This window comes from Zootoca vivipara, chromosome 6 (assembly GCF_965207765.1).
Source record: "Zootoca vivipara chromosome 6, rZooViv2.hap1.1, whole genome shotgun sequence".
Taxonomy (NCBI): domain Eukaryota; kingdom Metazoa; phylum Chordata; class Lepidosauria; order Squamata; family Lacertidae; genus Zootoca; species Zootoca vivipara.
The window spans coordinates 5037148-5061794 of record NC_142589.1 but is presented as its reverse complement, the minus strand read 5'-3'; the positions used below and the strand labels follow the sequence as shown (position 1 = coordinate 5061794).

At 47.4% G+C, this 24647-nt stretch overlaps 1 protein-coding gene across 2 annotated transcripts in view; it reads left to right on the top strand.

Moving 5' to 3' along the window:
* Positions 1-24647, top strand: part of ANTXR1 (ANTXR cell adhesion molecule 1) — a 126531-nt gene that overhangs the window by 24605 nt on the left and 77279 nt on the right. For both annotated transcript variants that reach the window (XM_035118587.3, XM_088670877.1), the window contains exons 6-10: positions 227-306; positions 5623-5691; positions 7205-7285; positions 17753-17813; positions 21517-21615. In XM_035118587.3, coding sequence (XP_034974478.2) covers positions 227-306; positions 5623-5691; positions 7205-7285; positions 17753-17813; positions 21517-21615 — 390 coding nt within the window. The remainder of the gene's footprint in view (positions 1-226; positions 307-5622; positions 5692-7204; positions 7286-17752; positions 17814-21516; positions 21616-24647) is intronic.

The window sequence follows — 24647 nt, the reverse complement described above, 5'->3', positions numbered from 1 at the left end:
CTTTTGCATCACGCTTTCTGGGCAGAGATCCGTGCTTTAAAGCTCCATGTCCAAGTGCCTTTTTTTGCACCAGAGTTTTCTCTTCTGCATTTCAGCGGGTTGGACTAGATGACCATCGGAGGTACCTTCTTTGATTCTATGATTCCATGCATCCACATGCCATTTCATAATGCTCCACTTCATCTCCTCACTCACCATATTAATGGAACGGCTTTCCTCTCTTCAGGTTTTAGGACGGCGAGTGTCATCATTGCACTGACAGACGGAGAACTTCATGAGGACCTTTTCTTCTATGCAGAAAGAGAGGTAAATGGGATGGGTTTAAAATCAATGGGAAGGTGATGGGGTGGGCATCTGGCTCCCCATACCTCCTGCTCCCAACATGCCTGTTCAGTCAAAGGTGGGTTTTGTCAGCAGGGAAAATCTTTGTCTTGCCTTCAATGAAACTGTGTGAGCCAAATAATCTGTTTATGTGGGTCATGTATGGTTCTTGAATATGTGGAGTCTATATTTCTTCTGAGCACAAATAGAAGACCTTGCCCTTTCTCCCTACTAATGCCGACCTGCCTTCACACACCAATGTGGGTGGCACTGTGGTCTAAACCACTGAGCCCCTTGGCCTTGCCGATCAGAAGGTTGGCGGTTCAAATCCGCACAACAGGGTGAGCTCCTCTTGCTCTGTCCCAGCTCCTGCCAACCTAGCAGTTCGAAAGCACGCCAGTGCAAGTAGATAAATAGGTACCGCTGCAGCAGGAAGGTAAACACCATTTCCATACGCTCTGGTTTCCGTCATGGTGTTTCGTTGCACCAGAAGCGGTTTAGTCCTGCTGGCCACACGACCTGGAAAGCTGTCTGTGGACAAACGTCGGCTCCCTCGGCCTGAAAGCGAGATGAGCGCCGCAACCCCATATAGTCACCTTTGACTGGACTTAACTGTCCAGGGGTCTTTTACCTTTTACCTGCACAAACCAAATTTTAGGGAGCAGAGCTTCTGCATCAGAGGCAAGGCAGTCTGGACAGATGCGATTCCTGGCCTCTTCTATAGACGTCAAGCTCTTTTCCTGACCAGCCTTGGTGTGGAGAAGCAGGGAGTGGCATATGCTGGCTGTTCACTTCTGTGGTCATGGCACTTGCCATTTCACAGAGGAGGGGTTGGGACTGAGCAACCAATCCCAGTACACCCATCTTTTAGAAACCCTCATACCAAAATACTCCTCCCACCACGACGCAGGGTTGCTGCAGACACCTTCTCAAACACATCTCCCTCTACTTACAAGAGATAGCATAAGTGAACCTGTATGTTTGGGTGTCAGCAAAACCAAGTGCCCACAAGGAAATTGTGGGGCCACCATGTAAACAGCAGAGGCAGCCCAGAGGGGTTTCTCCTACCCAGTCCGTAGCCACATCTCAGCTGGGATTTGAAATTTCAAATGCATCCCATCCAAACCACATGTAGCATTTGACCCATCAGTCTAGACCACACTGGCTCCCGCTGACCGCCTCCGAGAATCAGCCTGGCTTACCAACACCCAGTTTCATCCAAAACCCTGTGCTTAGCCATGCTCCTTTACAACCCAAGGAAAGGCACAGCCTTTATCTCCCTTCTCCATGCAGATGAAAAACCAACATTTTGAAAATCTCTCCAGGTTTTTCAGAAAAGCAAAGGACTCCTTTCTTTGAGACAACTCGTTCATTAATCTTGTTTTGCCTCAGGAGAGAGTGAGGTATCGGGTTCTGTGAGGCTGGTAGCATATCTTTGCACCCATAAAGATCATATTTTGCCTGTCTGACTCTGTCTGCCTGGTGATCAAAACTGGCATGTGTTTTAAGCAAGCCTGACAGCAGGCAGACAAGGGGAACTTTGTCCAGACAAAGCTGGAAGCCACAGACTGACAGTTCAGATGTCTGTCTCATAGACAGATGCATGTGACAAAATGACTGCAGAGTTCACCTAAAATTGCACCTCACTTGGGGAAAGAATAAGAAAATGGAAACAGATCTGTTAGCTTTTCTATGTGCAGAGCCCTTGGCAACCATCAAGGAGTAGGAACTGGATCTGGCCCCCAAATGAGAGGTCCCTTGATGTGTGGAGCATTGTGAGACCACCATGCCATGTGTCTCCCTGGTGCAATTTTTAAATTTTAATTGAAAAGCGGGATATAAGTTTTCTTAAAAACTAAGAGAGCTGACTTGGCACCCATCCTGTGCCACCTGTTTGGAATCAAGCCCAGGTGTCCTGAAAGAGAGTGCAGGTAGCAGATCAGAGTGCGGGAGGGGCTGCGGGAAAGACCATATTCAAGCTTCATACATTCAGCCATTTATTACATTTATATCCCAGTTATCCTCCAGGGAGCCCAAAGGTGGCCTACATACAGTGCCCCACCCTCACAACAAACTTGCAAGGTAGGTTAGGCTGAGAGGCAGTGGCTGGCCCAAGGTCACCCAGGGAGCTTCATGGCTGAGTGGGGATTGACGCCCTGGTCTCTCTCAGGTCCTATCCCAGCACTCAAACCACTACACCAGGCTAGCTCTTGATCCACTAGCTCCTGATCCACTTTCCCCTCCATTCAGGTTAGACTGATGTAGTCCACCCCCACATGAATTTGCATATGAGGAGTCTTTCCTGTTTATGCCAGGAGTTAAAGAATCTGTCCCCTGAATTTTGTACCAGCTAGAGTTTCAAACTCTCTTCAAAAGCAGCTCCGCGTATCTCAGGTTGCAGTAATATAACCTAGAGGTCACCTGAGCATGGATTGGTGAACCCAGGTTATCCTCATTCAGTTGATGGGTGGTCCCATATATTAGGGCTCATCCAGACTTCCTTTTGTGCTAGATTTCTAGGCACATGTCTGCACTTCTTGTCCAAGCATAGAGGTGTTTGGGTTGTGTTGTTTTTGTCCTGGTGCTTTCCCTGGGAAAACCTGCTGAATCAGAGATAATAATAATAATATTTATACCCCACCAATCTGGCTGGGTTTTCCCAGCCACTCTGGGCGGCTTCCAGCAAAATATTAAAATACAATAATTCATCAAATATTAAATGCTTCCCTAAACATGGCTGCCTTCAGATGTCTTCTAAAAGTCAGATAGTTTTGACATCTGATGGGAGGGTATTCCACAGGGCGGGTGCCACTACCGAGAAGGCCCTCTGCCTGGTTCCCTGTAACCTCGCTTCTTGCAGTGAGGGGACTGCCAGAAGGACCTCAGCACTGGACCTCATCTGGGCAGAACGATGGGGGTGGAGATGCTCCTTCAGGCCAAAGGGCCGAGACCGTTTAGGGCTTTAAAGGCCAGCACCAACACTTTGAATTGTGCCCGGAAACGTACTGGGAAAACCAGTGGAAAATCCAATTGCCATTTGCTCCAATTCAGTGGTAAAACACAGGACCTCTGATCCCTCAGGCTGTGCTGAATGGCCATGAAGGGCAAATGTATCTTTTGCAAGCAGGCCACAGACTGTGGAATCTTTTCCTAGTCAGAGAAAGCATCCTGGCCAAACCAATCCCAATTCCTCAGTAACAGGATAAGGCAGCTAGTTGTGCTCCATGCACAACGTCCCCCTCCCTGGATTTAATTTTTTTTTTTTTTGCAGTGGGTGGAGTTGGGAGTTCAGGCCCAGCGGTTGTCATAACTGGGAGATCACACTCCTCCCTGAATTAATGTTGCGATAAACCACCCCCCTGCCATTTAAATGCACAAAAGGAAGCAAAAGCTTTAGGGTGGCTGAGCCAGGTTTTTCGGAGCTTCACGAGGGAGGTTAGCAGGCAAAAAAAGTCGGTGATACAGGGGCGTTCTTTCTCCAATACATCCCAGGTCAGAGTGACATGTCATTAGTTGGGTAGTCTCCTGTGCGTAGTTTTATTGACTCTTAATTTCTCAAGGATTTCAATACAGTGGTACCTCGGTACCTCGGTTTATGAACACAATTGGTTCCGGAAGTCTGTTCATAAACTGAAGCGGTCATAAACTGAAGCGAACTTTCCCATTGAAAGTAATGGAAAGTGGATCAATCCATTCCAGACGGGTCCGCGGAGTACTCAACCTGAAGCGTACTTAACCCGAAGCATAGGTGTAATTGGTTCCGGAAGTCTGTTCATAAACTGAAGCGGTCATAAACTGAAGCGAACTTTCCCATTGAAAGTAATGGAAAGTGGATCAATCCATTCCGGACGGGTCCGCGGAGTACTCAACCTGAAGCGTACTTAACCCGAAGCATAGGTGTAATTGGTTCCGGAAGTCTGTTCATAAACTGAAGCGGTCATAAACTGAAGCGAACTTTCCCATTGAAAGTAATGGAAAGTGAATTAATCCGTTCCAGATGGGTCCGCGGCGTTCGTAAACCGAAAATTCGTAAACCGAGGTGTTCATAAACCGAGGTTCCACTGTACTTCAATCGGGCTGATTGTGTATCTGCTCAAGGGCGAGAGAGATGCTGTATCAGGCAGCCTGATGAAATCCAACGCTGTGATGGTGTGAAATGTTCGATTTGTTCTGACCAGAAGCTGGAGAGAATCATTAACTGGAATGGAAATGTGGAGGTGGGGGTGAGGTGTGTGTCGCCCCCCCCCCCCCAGTAAAAGTAGAATTTTGAGCCTTGAACACCCAAATGGAAAGATTGCTTTTGTGGAATGAAAATTAAGGTAGTCCAGCAAAAAATAATAAAACAGTAAGTGATGTTAATGAAACTTGGGCGGAAATAAATTTGCATTTGCAAGAAACAGGTCCACTAGCTAGATCCTCCTCCTCCTCCTCCTCCTCCTCCTCCTCCTCCTCCTCCTCCTCCTCCTCCTCCTCCTCCCTCCCTCCCTCCCTCCCTCCCTCCCTCCCTCTTCCTCCTCCTCTTATTTCAATCACATTGTTTTTGTTATTATTCTGGCCCTGGTTTTTTGTTACGTTTTAATTTGTTTTATGACAAGGCACCTTGGGATCCTCTTCTGGGACTGAAAGGGGGCATATAAATTTTCTTCTGATTGGCAGTGGGAAGCCCAGTGTGATGTAGTGGTTAGAGTGCTGGGCTAGGATCTGGGAGAGACCAGGGTTCAAATCCCGCCCAGCCATGAAATTCACTGGGTGATCTTGAGCTAGTCACTCACTCTCAGCTTAGCCCCCCCTCTGGGGTGGAGCAGCAGTATGTATGCCACCCTAAGCTCCTTGGAATATAAATATGAAGGTAGAATATAAATAAAAAAATAAATAAAATGATATGGCGATGGCAAAAGCACCAATCAGAAGGCTGGACTCCTCTGGGCCTGCCATTTTCATTTGGGAAAACTAAAGCTCAATACCTCCCTGTTGACTATCATGGGAAAACTTCTTTTCCCCCTTTGACAGAAGTGGATGAAATTTGAAGGAAATATCTCTTTTCAATGTCTCCATTTCCTATAACTTTAAGATGCTCTCTTTTCCTTACTGGTGAACTTGTAGACAGACTTGTTAGGCGTCGGCAGGTAAAATGGCTGGATGGTAGGCTGGCTGGGTGGGTAGCAGAGAGTTCGTCATCACTTCTTTAGCTCAAATCTGAAGGCAGCCACAGAGTCAAGCCATGAAAACCACATTCACATGATTACGGTTTTTAATCTGTGTGGGTCATTGCAGTATCTATTCTTTATTTTCTTGCTCAAGGCAAACCGATCCCGTGACCTGGGGGCAACTGTGTACTGTGTTGGCGTGAAAGATTTCAATGAAACACAGGTAAGTTCCCAATACAGTAGTACCTCTGGTTAAGAACTTAATTCGTTCCGGAGGTCCGTTCTTAACCTGAAACTGTTCTTAACCTGAAGCACCACTTTAGCTAACGGGGCCTCCTGCTGCCACCGCGCCGTCAGAGCACGATTTCTGTTCTCATCCTGAAGCAAAGTTCTTAACCTGAGGTACTATTTCTGGGTTAGCGGAGTTTGTAACCTGAAGCGTTTGTAACCCGAGGTACCACTGTATACCAGATTTGCACAAAACAGCAGTTTTTTTTAAAAAAAAGTGTGTGTGGACTCCATCTTTTATAGGAACATTTTGTAAGAATGCCAGCAGCACTTGCACTTTGGAACTCCCTGCCTATTGAGATCAAGCAGGCGCCCTCGCTGTAATGTTTTTGGTGCCTGCTAAAAACATTATTGTTTAGACGAGCTTACAAGATGTTTAGAAAGTTAACGTGAGTTTAATCTTTTGTGAGCCTATTGCTATTTCAACTTTTTGCAGCTTTAAAATTATTGTTCATTTTTCTTGGTGATAAGTTTATTGTTTCATCTTTTTTGTAAACTGTGGTTGGGTTTCCCCACATATGCTAACCACCCTCAAATACCTGAAGGGCTGCAACATTTAAGATGGAACAAGCTTGTTTTCTGCTGCTCCAGAGGGGAGGACCCAAACTAACTGATCCTCAAATCACAAGAAAGGAGATTCCAAGTAAATATTAGGAAGAATTTTCTGACAGTAAGAGCCATTAGACAGTGGAACAGAGTCCCCCTGAAGGTGGTGGGCTCTCCTTTGTTGGAGGTTTTGAAACATTGGATGGCCAGGAAGCCTTTTAGCTGTGGATCCTTTAGCAGGGGGTTGGACTAGATGACCTTTTGGGGGGTACCTTCCAATTCTAAAAGACTATAAAACAAAAACAAAGCTTTTTATGTTTTTGAAGGGGCTGCAAATCCTGCTAAACCTGATTGCGGGACCAAAAGAAATCACAGTGCATTGGCTGTTGTTGTTGTTTAGTCGTTTAGTCGTGTCCGACTCTTTGTGACCCCATGGACCATAGCACGCCAGGCACTCCTGTCTTGCACTGCCTCCCGCAGTTTGGTCAAACTCATGTTCGTAGCTTCGAGAACACTGTCCAACCATCTCGTCCTCTGTCGTCCCCTTCTCCTAGTGCCCTCAATCTTTCCCAACATCAGGGTCTTTTCCAAGGATTCTTCTCTTCTCATGAGGTGGCCAAAGTATTGGAGCCTCAGCTTCACGATCTGTCCTTCCAGGGAGCACTCAGGTCTGTTTTCCTTAAGAATGGATAGGTTTGATCTTCTTGCAGTCCATGGGACTCTCAAGAGTCTCAGTAGCATTGGCTACTGGTACTTTAAAAGCAAACACACGAAAGCCACCGTTGCCTGTCCTCTGTAGCCACAGCCCACTGGTTGCTTGGCCAAGGCTTTGTGTTCAACTCCTCCTTATGACATTGTTTGCTGGCTGCTGACAAGTTTGACCCTTTTTGTTGCTGTTCCAGCTGGCACGGATCGCTGACAGCAAGGATCACGTCTTCCCCGTGAATGATGGCTTCGAAGCTCTCCAGGGGATCATTGACTCAGTAAGTATCACTTACCATTGTGTTCATTTTACGACTCTTGTAAAATCACCAACGTTGTTGCCAGAAACCAGGCATTTATCACTATCCTGACATCTGAGGGCCTCCTCTTCTTGGGGGGGGGGGGGTAGTAGCAGGAATGGAACTGAAGGGCTGGACCTGGGTGAGGGTGGGAATGGGCTTGGATGATGGACAGGAGATGCCAGAGGCTTGTTTACGGTTAGCAAGTACAAAGCGTGGAGAGGCTTTTGCCAAGAGGTCAAATGGTCTGTGCCTCCCCAAGGGGAAGTGGCAGATTTGCTGTTGCAGATGAAGTGCTCCAATCAGGCTGCAGGGTTACAAATGCTTCCATTTGGGGTGGGGCTAGTGGCAGGCAGCACAATCCTAAGGAAGCCGGCCCGCTGAGTGCCTCCTAGGATTGCAGCCTTAACTGTGCAAGTGGCGCAATTGAGGCAGTTTCAACCATGATTTAGATCTGTTCTTAGTCTGTGCTTGCGAAGGTGAAGCATGCATGAACGACGGAGCCAGTCAGGAAATTAAATGCAAAAGAGAACATCAGGTCGATTTGTTTGAATAAGGGAATGTGGTTTATTTCTTCTTGTTTCTGGCTGGTTGAAATTCTTACAACACTGCTAGCCTATGAAAAATGTGTGGAACATGGCTGGAACTGATCACCAGCAATGCACAATAGCAGCTCAATTGGAGAACAACATGCAACAACCAGCAACAGCATGCATATAATGACGTCTACCTGAAGCACCACCAAGATCTGGCTCACAGCTGTCCATGGAGGCACAGGTCAATTCTGTGTCTAGGGCAGCTGTTTACCAGCTCCATCTGGTACGCAGGCTGAGACCCTACCTGCCCGCGGACTGTCCTGCCAGAGTGGTGCATGCTCTAGTTATCTCTTGCTTGGACTACTGCACACTCTATGTGGGGCTACCTTTGAAGGTGACCCACAAACTACAACTAAGCCAGAATGCGGCAGCTAGACTGGTGTCTGGGAGCAGCCGCCGAGACCACATAACATTGGTCCTGAAAGACCTACATTGGCTCCCAGTACATTTCCAAGCACAATTCAAAGTGTTGGTGCTGACCTTTAAAGTCCTAAACAGCCTCGGTCCAGTATACCCGAAGGAGCCTCTCCACCCCCATCGTTCTGCCCAGACACTGAGATCCAGCGGCAAGGGCCTTCTGGCGGTTCCCTCGCTGCGAGAAGCCAAGTTACAGGGAAACAGGCAGAGGGCCTTCTCGGTAGTGGCACCCGCCCTGTGGAACGCCCTCCCACCAGATGTCAAAGAGAAAAACAACTACCAGACTTTTAGAAGACATCTGAAGGCAGCCCTGTTTAGGGAGGCTTTTAATGTTTAATAGATTATTGTATTTTAATATTCTGTTGGAAGCCACCCAGAGTGGCTGGGGAAACCCAGCCAGATGGGCGGGGTATAAATAATTATTTATTTATTTATTTATTGTTATTTCACATGGCAAACGTCATACTCATACGGATGTGCCCTAGCACCCCAAACCTGCTATGCTAGATCTGGTGCATCTCTTGAGATGTCCACTCAACAATGGCGTAGATGGCCAACTCCATTGCACATCCTAATTCCTCTCATGCAGGAATCCTGAGTTGGGGTTAGTGCAGAATGCTGCTGAGAATGGCTTCAGAATGAGTGTTTCTTGCAGCACATGCTGGAGAAGGGACCTGCACTTTCCTGGAGCCACTCCCAGAGCTGGGCTGTACAAAAACCTAAATTTGAAGCAAGCACAGCTGCCCTCTCCGGCTTGCTCCTCCGAGTGGATTTCCCAGTTCAGTTGCACAGAAGGTGCAGATAGACATGAGCCAGGGCTAAACGGGACGTATCAAGGGATTGCAAACAACTACGGTGGCATGTTTGAGCCACAAATGCACTCCATCGGAAGAGCCTGCCTTCTTGCAAGGCAAGCATTGCAAATTCTGTTTCTAAGCAGATAAGGTAACGAACATCCCAGGCTACAGCAAGGAAAAGCAAGGAAATCAAACCCTTTAGCAAATTTCTTCAAACTTCCTCAAAGACCTTTTGGCTCGTTTTTACAACATCCCTTCCCAACATGGTTTTAACACTTAAAACAAAAACAAAAAAACTGCCTATCCGTCAGTCTATACAGATGGATGACCACATGTCAGGGATTCTTGAGCTGTGATTTCTGCATCACAGGGGGTTGGACTTGATGACCCTTGGTCTCCCTTCGAACTCTACAATTCTACATTTCTCTACATCAATATGTTTATCTGGTACATGCAAGGCAAATTGGATCTTGGCCCTCCTCCTCTCTTTCCTAACATTTGTTTCCAAATTGGACGGGATGCACCAAATGATGTTGGATCATCAGGTATTGTGAGATTGTAAGAGAGATTTCGTTCCTTTTCGTTTCATTCCTTTTGCAGCTGTTCTTAATGGGTTCCAGAAGCAGTTTCCTGTGTGTGTGTGTGTGTGTGTGTGCACGCACGCGCATGTGAAAAATCTGGGCAGAGCTGATTATCCAAGTGCTTGCTGGGCTCCTCCCAACCTTACTAGCAGCAGTCAGGTTACCCAAGGGTCGCTCTGAAATGATAAAATCTCATAATGGAGGGATCATGTATGCGTGGTGAAGGCATGGCAAGGAATAGCATTCTGTGCGTTGAGGAAAAGCTGTACGTTTCCCCATAAATTGGTTGATTGTATCTTTCTTGCTGGTCAGAATCTCAGCACAAGGGACCCGTGGGTGGAGAAGCACAGGAAATAACAGGCAGAGCAGCAGCAGAAGCAGAAAATTGTGGTCCTGGGAGTGGGGGATGGGGGCCAAAAACAGCCCAATGAAAGAGAGGGGAGGGTCTAGTAGGGGCTTCATAGGAGCTGCTCCCCGGAAAGAGCTGCTTTCAATGCAGAAAGTAGAAGGAGGGAGACATTCATATGGAGCGTAGTGGAGTGAAATTGTTAGGGTGTTGGACTGTGACCTGTGACATGACGCACACTGGGTATGACCTTGAGCCAGTCACTGCCTCTCGGCCTAACCCACCTCCTAGGGTTGTTGTGAAGATAAAATGGGGAGGAGAAGTATGTACAATGGTACCTCTACTTATGAATGACTCGACTTACGAATTTTTCTACTTACAAATGGAGCTCCGTCCGCCATCTTGGATGCGGTTTAGATAGGATTTTTTTCTACTTACGAATTTTTAGATAGGGTTGCTTCGACTTATGAATTTTTTCTCCCAATGCAATCCCTATGTGATTCGACTTACAAATTTTTTCGGCTTACGGATGTGCGTTCGGAACGCATTAAATTCGTAAGTAGAGGTACCACTGTACGCCGCCTAATAAATAAACATAATGAATAAAATAAAGTGAAATAAATCCCTCTGGCACCCTTGCTAGATTATATTTATTTATTTTATTGTTATATTGCATTTCTATTCCACCGTTTTCTCCAGTGAGCTCAAGGTGGGGTTCATTGTGTCCCCCCCCTCCAATCTCATTTAATCCCCACAACAATCCTGCAAGATCGCTTAGGCTGAGAGCTGCATTGACTGGCCTAAGGGAACCCAGTGAGCTTCATGGCTGAGTGGGGATTTGAACCCTGATCTCCCACATCCTAGTCCAACACTCTGACCGCTTCACCACACTGGCTGATCACTATACCTTGCATTGAGGGCCAAGCTGGCACCGAGCGCAACCCCAAGAGAGCCGGCGTGGGGCAGTGGTTAGAATCCTGAGCTAGGGCCTGGAAGACCAGGGTTCAAAATCCCCACTCTGCCGTGAAGCTCACTGGGTGACCTTGGGCCAGTCACTCACCTCGCTGTGTTGGTTTGGACCTAACCTACCTCACAGGGTTGTTGCGGGGATTAAAGGAGGAGAGGAAGAGTAGAACCATGAATGCCACCTTTAAGCTCTTTGCAGGAAAAGGCGGGATAGGAATGCAATTAATAAGCAAACACCCAGCAGATCCCTGCAGTCTGTGAGAGAGTTTCTCCTGCAAGTTGGAAAGATCTCAGAAGCCTGCTCCGTAGTAACTCAGAGGAGCAGGGCCTTTAGTATGGCTGCCCCTATTCTGTCCCTGTCCAGATTCGACAGGCGCCCACCACCCACACTTTCCAGAAATGGCTGAAGACTTTTTTTTGCTTCCATAAGCTTTCCCAGCTGGATAAATGGGTCTTTCCCATGTCTGCCTACTTTTCTGGGTTTTAGTCCTGTTTTAAATGTTTTTTGTTGTTTTCCGTGTTTCTGTTTTAAATTATCTGATGTGTAAATCACCTTAATGGAGTGATAACTAATAAATTAACTGTAATAATCATCACCATCACCATGGAAACTCAAGACCACTGGGGACAAACCATCATTTTTAATGCCAAAATCTGCAGCTGAGCCATAGACCAGCTGTGCCCAACCGTGGATTTTGTAGAGGGTTTTCTTCCTCTTCCTTATAGACCACTGCGGCCATCTTTGTTTCTCATGTCAGCTTGATGAACAGGGCCGGCTCTAGGTAGAGCCCCAGTGGCGCGGTGTGCCAGGGCGCCGGGCCGGTAGGCCGGGCGCTGCGCGGAAACCATGCTGCGCCCTGCGAGGTCAGGGGCGCTGGAGCGATCTCCGCCCCTCAGCGCCAGGGCGCCCGACCTGCTCGAGACTGCCCTGTTGAAGAATAACTTTTAAGGATGTTTTAAGCATTGCTTCCCGTACTGCATGTTTCTTATTCCTTTTGCTTCACTCTTGCCTCTCACCAAAGACGTTTTGTGGGTTTTGGGTACTGATACAAAACAGAATGGAAAACATCCATGGTGGTTTGGAAGGTGATGGATAAATTAACTGTAAGAACGAATAAATGGAACTCTGCCTTTGTTTTGGAGACTGAATGGCAAGGAGGAGCTTGGAGGAGGGTTGCTTTGTTGTGAACTGGCACCCTGCTCTTGCTTCTCTCATGGCTGATCTGCACATTCTTACAAAATAATTTCATGCACGGGACATAAGTGTCCCGTGGACCCCTCACAAAAGGAATCAGGCCTGCCAAGGGCTGCCCTCCTGAAACACCCTCCCACTCCCCACGGCAGAGGGGAGCGCAGGGAGACGGGTTTTATGAGGCTTTTGTCTTGCTTCGCTCTGAGGCAATTTTCTTTGCGGCTTTCAAGAGGGAATTTTTGCAGATCAGGACATGAGTTCAGGAAAAGGCCTCAGTCATGGGCTTGTCAGACCACTTGGAAATTCTTGATTCGTTCTTTAAACAGTGAAGCACCAAAAGGGATGTTTGTATTCCTTAATTCAGGCTTCCTCAACCTTGACCCTCCAGATGTTTTTGGCCTACAACTCCCATGATCCCTAGCTAGCAGGACCCAGTGGTCAGGGATGATGGGAATTGTAGTCTCAAAACAGCTGGAGGGTCGAAGTTGATTGTAAGAAAAAGAAAAACGTCAAAGTGGTTTACGAAAAGATAAAACAGTAAAATCAAGAAAAATATTGGAATCCTAACGTTGAAACAGATTAAAATCACCTCAACTTTCTAAGCATCTGTCTAAGCAAGAATGCTTGTACAGTGGTGCCTCGCTAGACGAATGCCCTGTAAGACAAATTTTTCACTTAACAAAGAGATTTTTCGAGCGGAGGTTGCCTCGCTAGACGAATTCGCTTTGCGAAAAATTCGTCTAGCGAATCGCGGCTTCCCATAGGAATGCATTGAAATTCAATTAATGCGTTCCTATGGCCAAAATAAATAAATAAATAAAAATTCAATGCATTCCGATGGGATTCGCTAGATGAATTTTTCGCAAAATGAATTGACTCACAGAACGAATTAAATTCGCCTAGCGAGGCACCACTGTAGAATGATTTTAGCAGGCACCAACAAGAGTAAAGAGAAGGCCCCTGCTTAATCTCAATAGGCAGGGAGTTCCAAAGTGTCGGTGCTGCCACACTAAGCAATCGAGAGGGAGGGTGCGAGCTGCTGCTGGTCGCTTGCTGTTAATGCCATCAGCTTTAGAGCCACTTTTGTATATTGCTAATTGGTAAGCTTTCTACCCAGTGGTTTTAAAAAAATATTTTGCTGTGCACAGCCTGATCTCCAAGCCCCGGGAGAGATCTGAGGGGTCTCTGTGAGCAGCTCAGGTTTCGTTTCCTCAGAGTTGAAGGTGACTGGAGATTGTGGTGTCTTTTTTTTAGATATATGGGTTTATTTATACATATATACAGACTGAGCTGAAGATGGAAGGGGTTCCCACGCTCACACCCCAACTTATTTTGGGTTTCCAGTCACCCACCCACCTGCCCCACAAAGCCATCGCTTTGGAGAGACCAGGGTCCACATCTCCACTCAGCTGTGCTCACTGGGGGACCTTCGGGGGCCAGTGGCTGCCTCTCAGCCTAACCTACCACGCAAGGTTGTTGTGGGGATTAAATGCGGAGGGAGAGAACCATGTACACCGCATTGAGCTCCTTGGAGAGAAAGGTGGGTTAGAAATGCATTAAATAAAGAAATAAATAGTGGTAATAAATAACAAATAAATAATTTTAAAAATGAATAAATAAATAGTAGGACTCCATGCCACGGAGAGTAACTGCTGGCATGGCATGAGGCCCACCAGACCAAATGCAGGATACCAACCGTTTGGCCTACCAGATATTGGCCAACCTCAGACAGTCAAAAGAGCATAAGAGTTTCATCAAGCCTCCAACATGGCCGGTGGGTTGCAGTTTGGTTGGCGGGCCGCTGTTATTTCCACAGCTCTGTTTACAGTTCCTCCTGCTGCAAAACAATGTTTGGAAATAAGTTTTTTTTCCTACCCCCTTCCCCCCCCCCCCGAGGTTTTCAGCTTGGATAAAGCTTAGTGATGCTCAGGCTATGTAAATAAAATTAAATGCTCGCTGCGTGTAATCATCAACAGATTTCACGGGGCCGTGACTCACCCCAAGGATATACAGTGAGTACACAGAGACAAAGTGAAGATTGCGAAGGAAGCTGCCATTTTCTAAACTTCCGCATCCATTCTAAACAAAAGCTCTGCATCCATTTTCATCTTTATTCAACTGTCTGGTTCTGCTTCAGAGACTTGGGGGAAATGGCTTAATGTCATTAAAACAGCAAAACATTAAATCAGATCAGTATATCAGAATCATTGATATGCACTAGGGGTATTCATTTATTGCATCTATATGTCACATGACATACATGGTTCTCCCCAGGGCTTTTTTTCAGCCAGAACTCAGTTCTGGCCCCTCTCAGGTGGGTACCATTGCCATTCTAAGAGATTGAGGGATGGAGGTGTTTCTGGTGAGTTCCAGCACCCCTTTTTCTAGAAAAAATAGCATTGGTTTGCCCCCACCTTCTGTAATCCACATAACAACCCGGCAAGGTAGGCAAGGCAGTGTCTGGCCTCCAGCAGATTTGAACCCTGGTTTCTCTCAGGTCCTGGTAGTCCAACCCTCTAACCACTATCATGGCCCCCAATATCCGCTTCGTGTCTGTGCTTTAAAAAAAAATCCAATCTGTTTCTGAGTTGCTCTTTGCTCCCTCTGCCTCAGTCTGTGATTTGGGTTCTGAGCAAAATGAAGCTCACTTTCACTCTAATGGGGAATTTTAAATTGGCTATACCCCCCCCCAAACACCCATTTTGGCAGAGGTGAATGAAATTGGCAGGCACTTGATCCTCCTCGGAGTGGATTAAGCCTGACAAATTGCAGGTCCGGGGGCTTTTGTGGGAGAGGGTTTCCATTCCCCTCCTAATCCCTATTATGACAATATTCTCATTACAGACCAAGCAAAGCTCCAAAATCTCCACCAGTTTCATTTTTAGATGGGTGGAAGCAGGGTTTTCCCTCTTATTCTTTACCATCTTAAAATAACCAAGAGAGGAGTGAATGTGGTATATCATTTTTTTCATTTATTAAAAAGATTGGCATTCATGCCAGCTGCCTTTGTTTCCCAAGGCTTGTTTGCCTTGGGAGCGGATGCTCAATCCTAGGTGCTTTCATGCCAAGTCTGGTTATGACATCTTAAGCGATGTCTTAACGGCTGAGCAAACCAACAACTTCCGTCAATTCTGAAAATGTAGAATTTCGATGTTTAAAAAACTGGCTTTTCTTCTTAGTAGAGCTTGAATTTGGGGTTATAAAATGGGAGATCTGGACAATTTGCCTCCAAACTGAAAGCATGCTCTGAATTTTGAAATCTAAAATGGAAACACCTATAAAACCATATGCAGTGTCCAGGCTATCTGAAAGATTGTATTCCCTCATTCAGACCGGCCTGGGTTTTCAGATCTGCAGGGGAGGCCCCTTCTTTCGGTCCTGCCACCCACCCTCTCAGGCACACTTGGTAGGGACAGGGCCTTCTGGGTGGCTGCTCCCGGACTCTGGAACTCCCTCCCTGGAGAAGCCAGACTGGCTCCCTGCTGGCTCTCCTTCTGCCAGCAGGGGAAGCCCTTCCTGTTCCAACAGGCATTGGGAAACTGACTGTTTTTGAGGAAAGACTGTTGTTACCTGTGTTTTTAATGGATCATGTTAATATTATTTTAATTTCTATCAGTGTTTAATTACATTTTAATGATTGCCCTTTCTATGTTTTTAGCTTTATCTATTTTATCTGTGTAAGCCACCTTGAGTCCCAGACTGGGGGAAAGTCAGCATATAAATAAATATGATAAGCTTTTATGCTTACATACAAAAGTATGAATTTTGGATATTGTGTTCCAGATAAATGGTCTCTTCCCCCCCCCTTTCAGTTTTACACTCTTTTATCACTAGTCTAATTTCTGTAAATGCTTCCTTATTCTCTCCCTCCCTCCCTCCCTCTTTCTCTCTCTCTCTCTTATCTCTGGCAGTTCCTGCTTACCTCTAGACACTTCCTCTGCTCTCCTCTTCCAAGCTTCACCTTTATTCTTGAGGTGTCAGTTGGTTAGAAGAATCTGCTTCTCTTCGGTTCCTGAATCCCTGGTATTTGTATGAGCCCCGAAACCTCTTTTCAACAGTCTATGCAGACTTCTAAAGAGCCCATGGTTCCTTCTGCATCTCTTTTGAAGGCCGGTGTGAAATGAGCATGCTAGAAATGGACAATTTCCCCATGCTGAAATATCTCTGGTTTTTTAACGCAGAATTTATTTGAGCTTCTCCCCCACCCTGCCAAAAATCAAGGGGGCCTAGATAACTTTCCCCAGCCAAAACAGGGACCCCACTCTGGTCCTTGCCATCCCACCCCTGCCAGCTTTCCCCAGGCACACTCCGTCAATTTGGGCTTCTCCAGTTTCTAATTTTTCCAGTCTTCCATTAAGTTTACCACATATCAGTGAAAGTTTGCATTTTTATATATATATATATAAAAAAAGCCTCATGGGAAATGGTTAGCATTTTGATGCAGATTGCTTCCAATATGCACATTTTTGCACGTGATTTTCCTTCTTATACTACATTTGTGTGAGTTATGGCCACATATATGCATCCGTAAGGGACCCAGGTGGCGCTGTGGGTTAAACCACAGAGTCTAGGGCTTGCTGATCAGAAGGTCGGCAGTTCGAATCCCTGCAACGGGGTGAGCTCCTGTTGCTCGGTCCCAGCTCCTGCCCAACTAGCAGTTCGAAAGCACGTCAAAGTGCAAGTAGATAAATCGGGACCGCTCCGGCGGGAAGGTAAACGGCGTTTCCGTGCGCTGCTCTGGTTCGCCAGAAGCGGCTTTGTCATGCTGGCCACATGACCCGGAAGCTGTCTGCGGACAAACGCTGGCTCCCTCGGCCTATAGAGCGAGATGAGCGCCGCAACCCCAGAGTCGGACACGACTGGACCTGATGGTCAGGGGCCCCTTTACCTTTACCTATATGCATCCGTAGGCAAAAATTTTCCCTAATATACGTACACATTCGGGGGTTTGAGAGTTGCTGTGCGGGCGTCGGAGAAGTTTTTTAAAAAATAGCTGTGTTTTAGTTTGGTATTGTTAAACTAGGACACTTGTTCCAACAGGAGGCAGTGATGGGCACAACCTGAATGGCTTTAAAAGAGGATTGGACAAGTTCATAGAAGAGAGGGCTATCGATGGCTCCTAGCTAGGATGGCTCTGCTCTGCCTCCCCAGTTGGAGACAGCAGTGCTTCTGAATAGCAGTTGCTAGGAACCACACGAGGGGAGAGGGCTCTTGTGCTTGAATCCTACCTGTGGGTTTCCCAGAGGCATCATTTTGGCCACTGTGAGAACAGGAGGCTGGACTAGATGGGCCACTGTTGACTATATGTAATAAAACATTTCTAGGGGTGCTGTTTCCTTAGCCCCAGTATCATTTTATTGTGTTACCAGAGCAGCGTTCCTAAACCGGGTGCTCTCCAGATGTTCTGGAATAAATGGGATTTGTAGTCCAAGCATCTGAAGGGCACCAGGTCGGGGAAAGCTATAAAAGGGCAACACAAAATGACCTGTATCTGAAGGTTACTGAGATGTTGCTGCAATTTTATTTATTTCTTTTTTTCTCCTATGCCTTCTAGATTTTGAAGAAATCATGCATTGAAATCTTGGCTGCGGAACCTTCTAGTATATGTGCAGGAGGTGAGTTTAAAGCTGATTCTTCCAGCATTCGTTGCTACACATAACTGTGTTTCTTTCTCGTCGTTCCCTGAGGGAAGGCAGATGCCGGAGTCGCCCATCTTTTGGCTCTCCTTGGGAAATTTTCCAGACAGAGCTTGGCTGGGAATGCTAGAAAATTCCATTTGTTTTATGTCTGCTGCTATGGAGTGATCTTGATGGGATTTGTATTAGGAATGTATTTCAATCTTTTCGTTTAGGCCAGAAGGGCTGTGAAATCTCAGCTATTGTCTGTAAGGTTTAAGAATAGCTGTTTGTCAGCTGTCTTTCTCATGCAAGAGTCTTAGCCCACGTTTGGCAAGATAAAGGGCTTTGTGGTGTTTTGCAGAGAATCTCCTGGACAGGCACATGAGGAAAGGATAGTTTAGATGCGCAACTTGGCAAAGCCTAGGAGATGAAGCGTTTCATCAGGGATGCGATCTTGCCACAGAAAACTGATTTTTAGCAGGAGATTTTCTGTGTGAGTATTGGCAGGGCAAATCGCCTTGTTGTGACTTTTCCCTTTGAGAACGTAGGCAAGCGAAGAGGCCCAAGGATGTTACTCCTTTAAAATCTTTGTCAGTTTGGGTGTTTGTTTGTGTGATTACCTTTTATGTGATCTCCTTTGTGAGATCTGCCTGAAAGGTGCTATGCAGTACAATTGCAACTTACACGAAGGTTACGTTCTGGCGATGGTGCAAAAATAAATATAGCCAAACAAACCTCATTGGAACTGGCCCAGCACAATTATTCTTGCCTTCTGGAGCTGGCATGCCGAATGGGCCTTGCCTTGCTCTTGAACTGGCACTGGTATGCTCTCGTGAGAACTTGTGGCACAGTCCAAGTTCCCAGAGCTCATGTGAGAGCATCCCAGAGCCTGGGAGAGCTTCAAAGCTGTTTCCGTGCTGGGAAAACCCAGCACAAAAGGAGCTTTGCTGTTCTCCACTTTTTAAAAAAATAAAATAAAATTATTTATTGAAGGATAAAAAGTACCTTTAACCTTAAGTACTTTTAAACTTTTTGTGCAGTTTCAACCAGCTGGCTTTCATCTGCGGTAGTTGAAATTGTTCAAGTTCATTGTGCATAATATGTGATTGTACTGTAAATACTTCAAATAAATAAGCAAATCATGCATCTGCCCAAGGGGTTGCTCCCCAGCAAGGGAGTTCCTCCACAGCTGGGGTGTGCCACTGCAGAGAAGGCCCTGCTCCAGGTCTCTACACAGTGAGCTACACCCAGAGCCCAGAGCCACTGTTAGTGTCAGTTGGCTGATCGCTTCTGGGAGCATTTGGAACCTCCTCGTTCAGCCAAGGATTCTGGAGGTAGTTGCTTGGATTCAAGGTGCTTCCGCCAGTGATTGCTTTGAGGTGATTGGCTGGCACTGATCACCTGATGCACGGACCCTGACTAAAAGGGTCCTGCTTTAAGGCCTTGCAGCTTTCCTCCTCCTCTACCCAGAGCCGTCTTTCCCATTGCTGTAAGTGGCTCGTTGTGCCAAGGTGCTGGCCTCTCAGGGGCACCCTAGCGAGTGGGGGAGCTGCACAGCTTTGCCTGCAGCCTCCCTTTCCCTGCACGCCCGCCAGCTGCGCCCCGCCAACTATATGGCTGGCAAACATGCAGCTTCCTTCCCAAGCCTCTGCAGGAGGAGAGCGATCCCCGCAGAGGCTTAGGAAGGAAGCTGTGCGCAGCTTCCCTCCCAAGCCTCTGCATCTGCTACAGACGGCCCAGCTCCCAGTCGTTGTCCTCCTCGTGCTTCCTGGCGAAAGGCAGCGTGCAGCCTCCCCGGGCGCCTCGACGTCGGAAAGCATGGCCACCAGCACGTTTTCCTGCTTGATCGCTGCCGCCACGCTGGGGATCGGGGCGGTGGGGGAGGCAGAGGACATTTTCCACTGTCCCCTCCCTTGTTTTGGAGTTTCCGGGGGCGCCACCAGAGGGATAATAATAATAATAATTTATTATTTATACCCCGCCCATCTGGCTGGGTTTCCCAAGCCACTCTGGGCGGCTTCGAACAGAAAAATAAAATACAATAATGGATTAAACATTAAAAGCCTCCCTAAACAGGGCTGCCTTCAGATGTCTTCTAAAAGTCTGGTAGTTGTCTTTCTCTTTGACATCTGATGGGAGGGCATTCCACAGGGCAGGCGCCACCACCGAGAAGGCCCTCTGCCTAGTTCCCTGCAACTTGGCTTCTCGCAACGAGAGAACCGCCAGAAGGCCCTCAGTGCTGGACCTCAGTGTCCGGGCAAAACAATGGGGGTGGAGATGCTCCTTCAGGTATACTGGACCGAGGGATCTTTACACCACAGTGCCGGATATGCTGAAGATGGCCCTGCGGCTCTACCCCAAGCAGCACCCACCACCTTCTGAGAAACTTGTACAGACAGACATAGCCAATGGCAAGGATTTTTTTTTTCCTCTCCCAAGGCTGGTGCTTACCTTCCACCTTTCTGCTGTGTTGCCTCTTCCCCCGATGAGCTCACCAGCCTGCAGGGGTGGATTGGCCTGGCCTGGTGTGCAGCTGATCCTTTTGGGATGAAAGAAATTGTGGCTTGGAGCACAGCCCAGATTCCTGAGTTGACTTGTGTGCTTTGCAAGCCCCCCTGGAGGCGTGCGCTGGGAGAGGCAGTGAGTGGGCGGCATCCACGCTAAGAGCCAGCGAAACAGTTGATTCAGCAGAAACCAGGGTCGCTTTTCCTGCAGAGGAGCTTGAAGCGATAACAGTTCGCTCTCCCCGCCGCCTGTTTGTTTTAGTTTACAAGCACCCTTGCACATACTAACGGCCATGACTGTTCCTTGAATGTGTCTTAGGCTTTTTCCTTTTAATATAAACCGGCACCTTCCAGATGTGGTTGGACCCCAGCTCCCATCAGCTTGCCTGGGCAGTGATATGGGGCGATGGCAGTTGTAGCTTAGCAACACCTGATAGCAGTGGCACAATGGTATCAGTGCGTCTGGCTGTTAACCAGAAGGCCGGTGGTTTGAGCCCAGCCAGGGACAGCCGTGGGCAAGATTCCTGCATTGCAGGGGGTTGGACTAGATGGCCCTTGGGGTCCCTTCCAACTCTGCAATTCTATGAAAGTTTGGCACCTGGTCCTAGAAGGCTGTGTAGTGTTCCTGTTGGAGTTGCCACTGATCCTGTCCTGTGTGGGATTTGCCCAACTTTTGAGTCTGCCTGTCCTTTGCAAACTCTCCCCAAGAACCCTTTTACAGGGTCAGTTTCTTTTGGAAGACGGAGGCCTGGAGATGTATGGTGGATGCTTTTTCTTTTTCTCCTTAGTAATACTGTATATTCCTGCGTATAAGACTACTTTTTAACCCAGGAAAATCTTCTCAAAAGTCGGGGGTCGTCTTATACGCCGGGTCATATTTCTTATACAGCGAGTATATCCCAAACTCTATAATTTAACTGGAAAAGTTAGGGGTCGTCTTATACGCCCAGTCGTCTTATATGCCGGAATATACTGTATATTAGATGTTGGTTTGGGGGGGGGGGTTCCAAGTATTTTTAGTTCTATAAGGTTGATTTGAATCTTCTTTCACTTGAGTTGTGATGGAAAGTATATTTTGTATTGCTGCATTTTATATTAAAAAAAAAATTCTAAAAAAAGTTTTTCAAAAAAAGAGAAAAAATGTGGTGCCTTTATTAGATGTGGGGAGAAGAACCAGCAATTCCCTGTCTTTCCAGAGTCGTTCCAAGTGGTCGTGACGGGAAACGGCTTTCGCCACGCTCGCAATGTCGACCGCGTCCTCTGCAGCTTCAGGATCAACGAGACGGTCACGCTCAGTGAGTAGCTCGCTCTCCTCTCTGTCGGCGTGCTCAGTTGGCTAATGTTTCTGGGCTTGGCTCGCTGCCCACCTCCGTGATGTTTGCCCCTTCGCTTTGGGAAACCCTTGCAGAAAGCAGGAGAGCTCCTGGTCAAGAGCATAGCAGATGTTGTCCATCTCCGGGAGAGGCAGGGATGGTGTTAGCGGTGACACCCCTGGAGAGCTGTGGGATTCCCTAGGGGGCAGCAGGGGGGCATTTGAGGTGTAAATGAGTCTCAGGTATCTGGCCCCCTGAGGCAGAGATGTAGATGCTACCCTGCTTTCCATCTCCCAAGTAATTTTGGCATCCGAGGCAGGAAACCCCACAAGCACCTCTCCTTTTCCATGGCAACAATAAATTAAATAGCTAACAGTCTGGAGCCCCTCCACAGCACTCAAAATCAGCCTCCTGGGTTGGCCTGCCTCACTTGCTGCCTTCTAGGGAAAAGGCTCTGAGCTGTTAGGCTGGGGTTTTATACTGGATTCATTCGTGTCATGTTTTATCACGCGAGTTGCTTTGAGTTGCTGTGGGTTAAACCACAGAGCCTAGGGCTTGCTGATCAGAAGGTCGTCGGCCGTGAAGCTCACTGGGTGACCTTGGGCCAGTCATTCACCTCGCCGTGTTGGTTTGGACCTAACCTACCTCACAGGGTTGTTGCGGGGATTAAAGGAGGAGGAAGAGTAGAACCATGAATGCCACCTTTAAGCTCTTTACAGGAAAAGGCGGGATATGAATGCAATTAATAAGCAAATGAGGGACCCAAGTGGCGCTGTGGGTTAAACCACAGAGTCTAGGGCTTGCTGATCAGAAGGTCGGCAGTTCGAATCCCTGCAACGGGGTGAGCTCCTGTTGCTTGGTCCCAGCTCCTGCCCACCTAGCAGTTCGAAAGCACATCAAAGTGCAAGTAGATAAATAGGTACCGCTACAGCGGGAAGGTAAATGGCGTTTCCGCGTGCTGCTCTGGTTCGCCAGAAGCAGCTTTGTCATGCTGGCCACATGACCTGGAAGCTATACGCCGGCTCCCTCGGCCAATAACGCGAGATGAGCGCTGCAACCTGAGAGTCGGTCACGACTGGACCTAATGGTCAGGGGTCCCTTTACCTTTAAGCTCTCGGGGTAACCAGAGACTGATCTTATGCATTTCGAAGAAACTTCAGATTCCCCATGTTATGTAGAAGCTTTTTCTGGCAAGTAAATGAGAAAGTTCTGGTTTTGGGGTCGGACTCAGAACAGCCAGGTCAGGAGATCACATGCCTTGAATATAAAATATAATATTGTGAATTTACAACAAAAGGAATCTAGGTCTAAATCCGTGGTTCCCAAATTGGGCAGTCTTGTCCCCTGGGAAGGGGTGGGAGTTCCCTGGATGGCGCTAAGAAGCGAGTGGGGGCAGGAGGGGGAACTGGAGGTGTAAAGGACTATTAGAGACTTTGAACTGGATCAAGTTCACCAGTTCTGTTGAACTTAATCGTTTTCAGTGCATTTTGAATAGATATGCAATTAATTGTTGGTGTTTTGAATTCTTGGTGGGGGGGTTATTATCTTCCTTAGTGAGTCATGCAGACTGCTATTCTGAATACAGTGATGCTTTTTATAGGGTAGGGGGCAGTGGGGATGAATTTATGGAACTGGGGGGTAGGGTGAAAATAGTTTGGGAACCACTGAGCTAAATCTAGAGCCACATATTTTTACAGTAGGGAAAGGCAGCGTAAACTCCTTAGATTCCTTCCAGAAAAATGTCCGTGTCTGCTTTGTGAAGATGTTGGATGGAGTCCTTTCCCTAGTGTAAATTAGTACAGTTCGACACAGAGCTGCCTTCAAGTCTTAAACTTGGAACTCCCTCTCCATTCCTGCATTCTTGAAGCAGTGATGAAACTCTTGGCTGCTTTAAAAGCTGAGCTGAATCAATTAGGACCTGATGGGAGCCGTATGTAGGTCACACCATGCTGCTCTTGGTGCTTCGTTTGGTGAAGCTTCTCGTGGAGCCAGAGGCAGATCAGGCAAAGCCAGCAAGCCATTCCTGCTTCAGTTAGACCAGTGGGAGAGCGATGGGGAGGTTTTCTAAAAGCCACAGCGTTCGTCCACATAGGGAATCCAGAGCAAAGGAAGTCATCGTTACCACTCAATTCTGCCTTGGTCAGACCCTGCCTGGAGTCTTCAGCCCAGTTCAAGAAGGAAATTGACCACCTGGAAGATAATAATAATAATAATTTATTATTTATACCCCGCCCATCTGGCCGGGTCTCCCCAGCCACTCTGGGCGGTTTCCAACAGAAGAATAAAACACAATAATCTGTTAAACATTAAAAGCCTCCCTGAACAGGGCTGCCTTCAGATGTCTTCTAAAAGTCTGGTATTTGTTTTCCCTTTTGACATCTGTTGGGAGGGCGTTCCACAGAGTAGGCGCCACCACCGAGAAGGCCCTCTGCCTAGTTCCCTGCAACTTGGCTTCTCGCAACGAGGGAACCGCCAGAAGGCCCTCGGTGCTGGACCTCAGTGTCCGGGCAGAATGATGGAGGTGGAGACGCTCCTTCAGGTATACTGGACCGAGATGCTCAGAGGAGGGGTGACCAAGATGAAACAGGGTCGTTATGAGGAAAGGTTGAGGGAGTTGGGTGCAGAAGAGAAGACCGGGGGTCACATGATAGCGTTCTTCAAATACCTGAAGGGCTGTCCCATGGAAGATGGAGCAAAGCTTGTTTTCTGTCGCTCCAGAGGGGAGGACCCCAACCAGTGGAGTCAAAAGACAAGAAAGCAGATTCCGACGCAACATGAGGGAGAACTTTCTGGTGGTATGAGCTGTTCAGCAGCAGAGCAGACTATGTCGGAAGGTGGTGGGCTCACCTTCACGGGAGGTTTTTAAAGACGGATTGAGTGGCCGCCTGTCAGGGATTTTTGAGCTGTGATTTCTTCACTGCAGGCATTGGACTAGAAGGTGCCTGGTGTCCCTTCTGACTCCCAACCAACTATGTGATTCTATGAAGTTCTTGGTAAGGGAGAGAGCCTGCTTT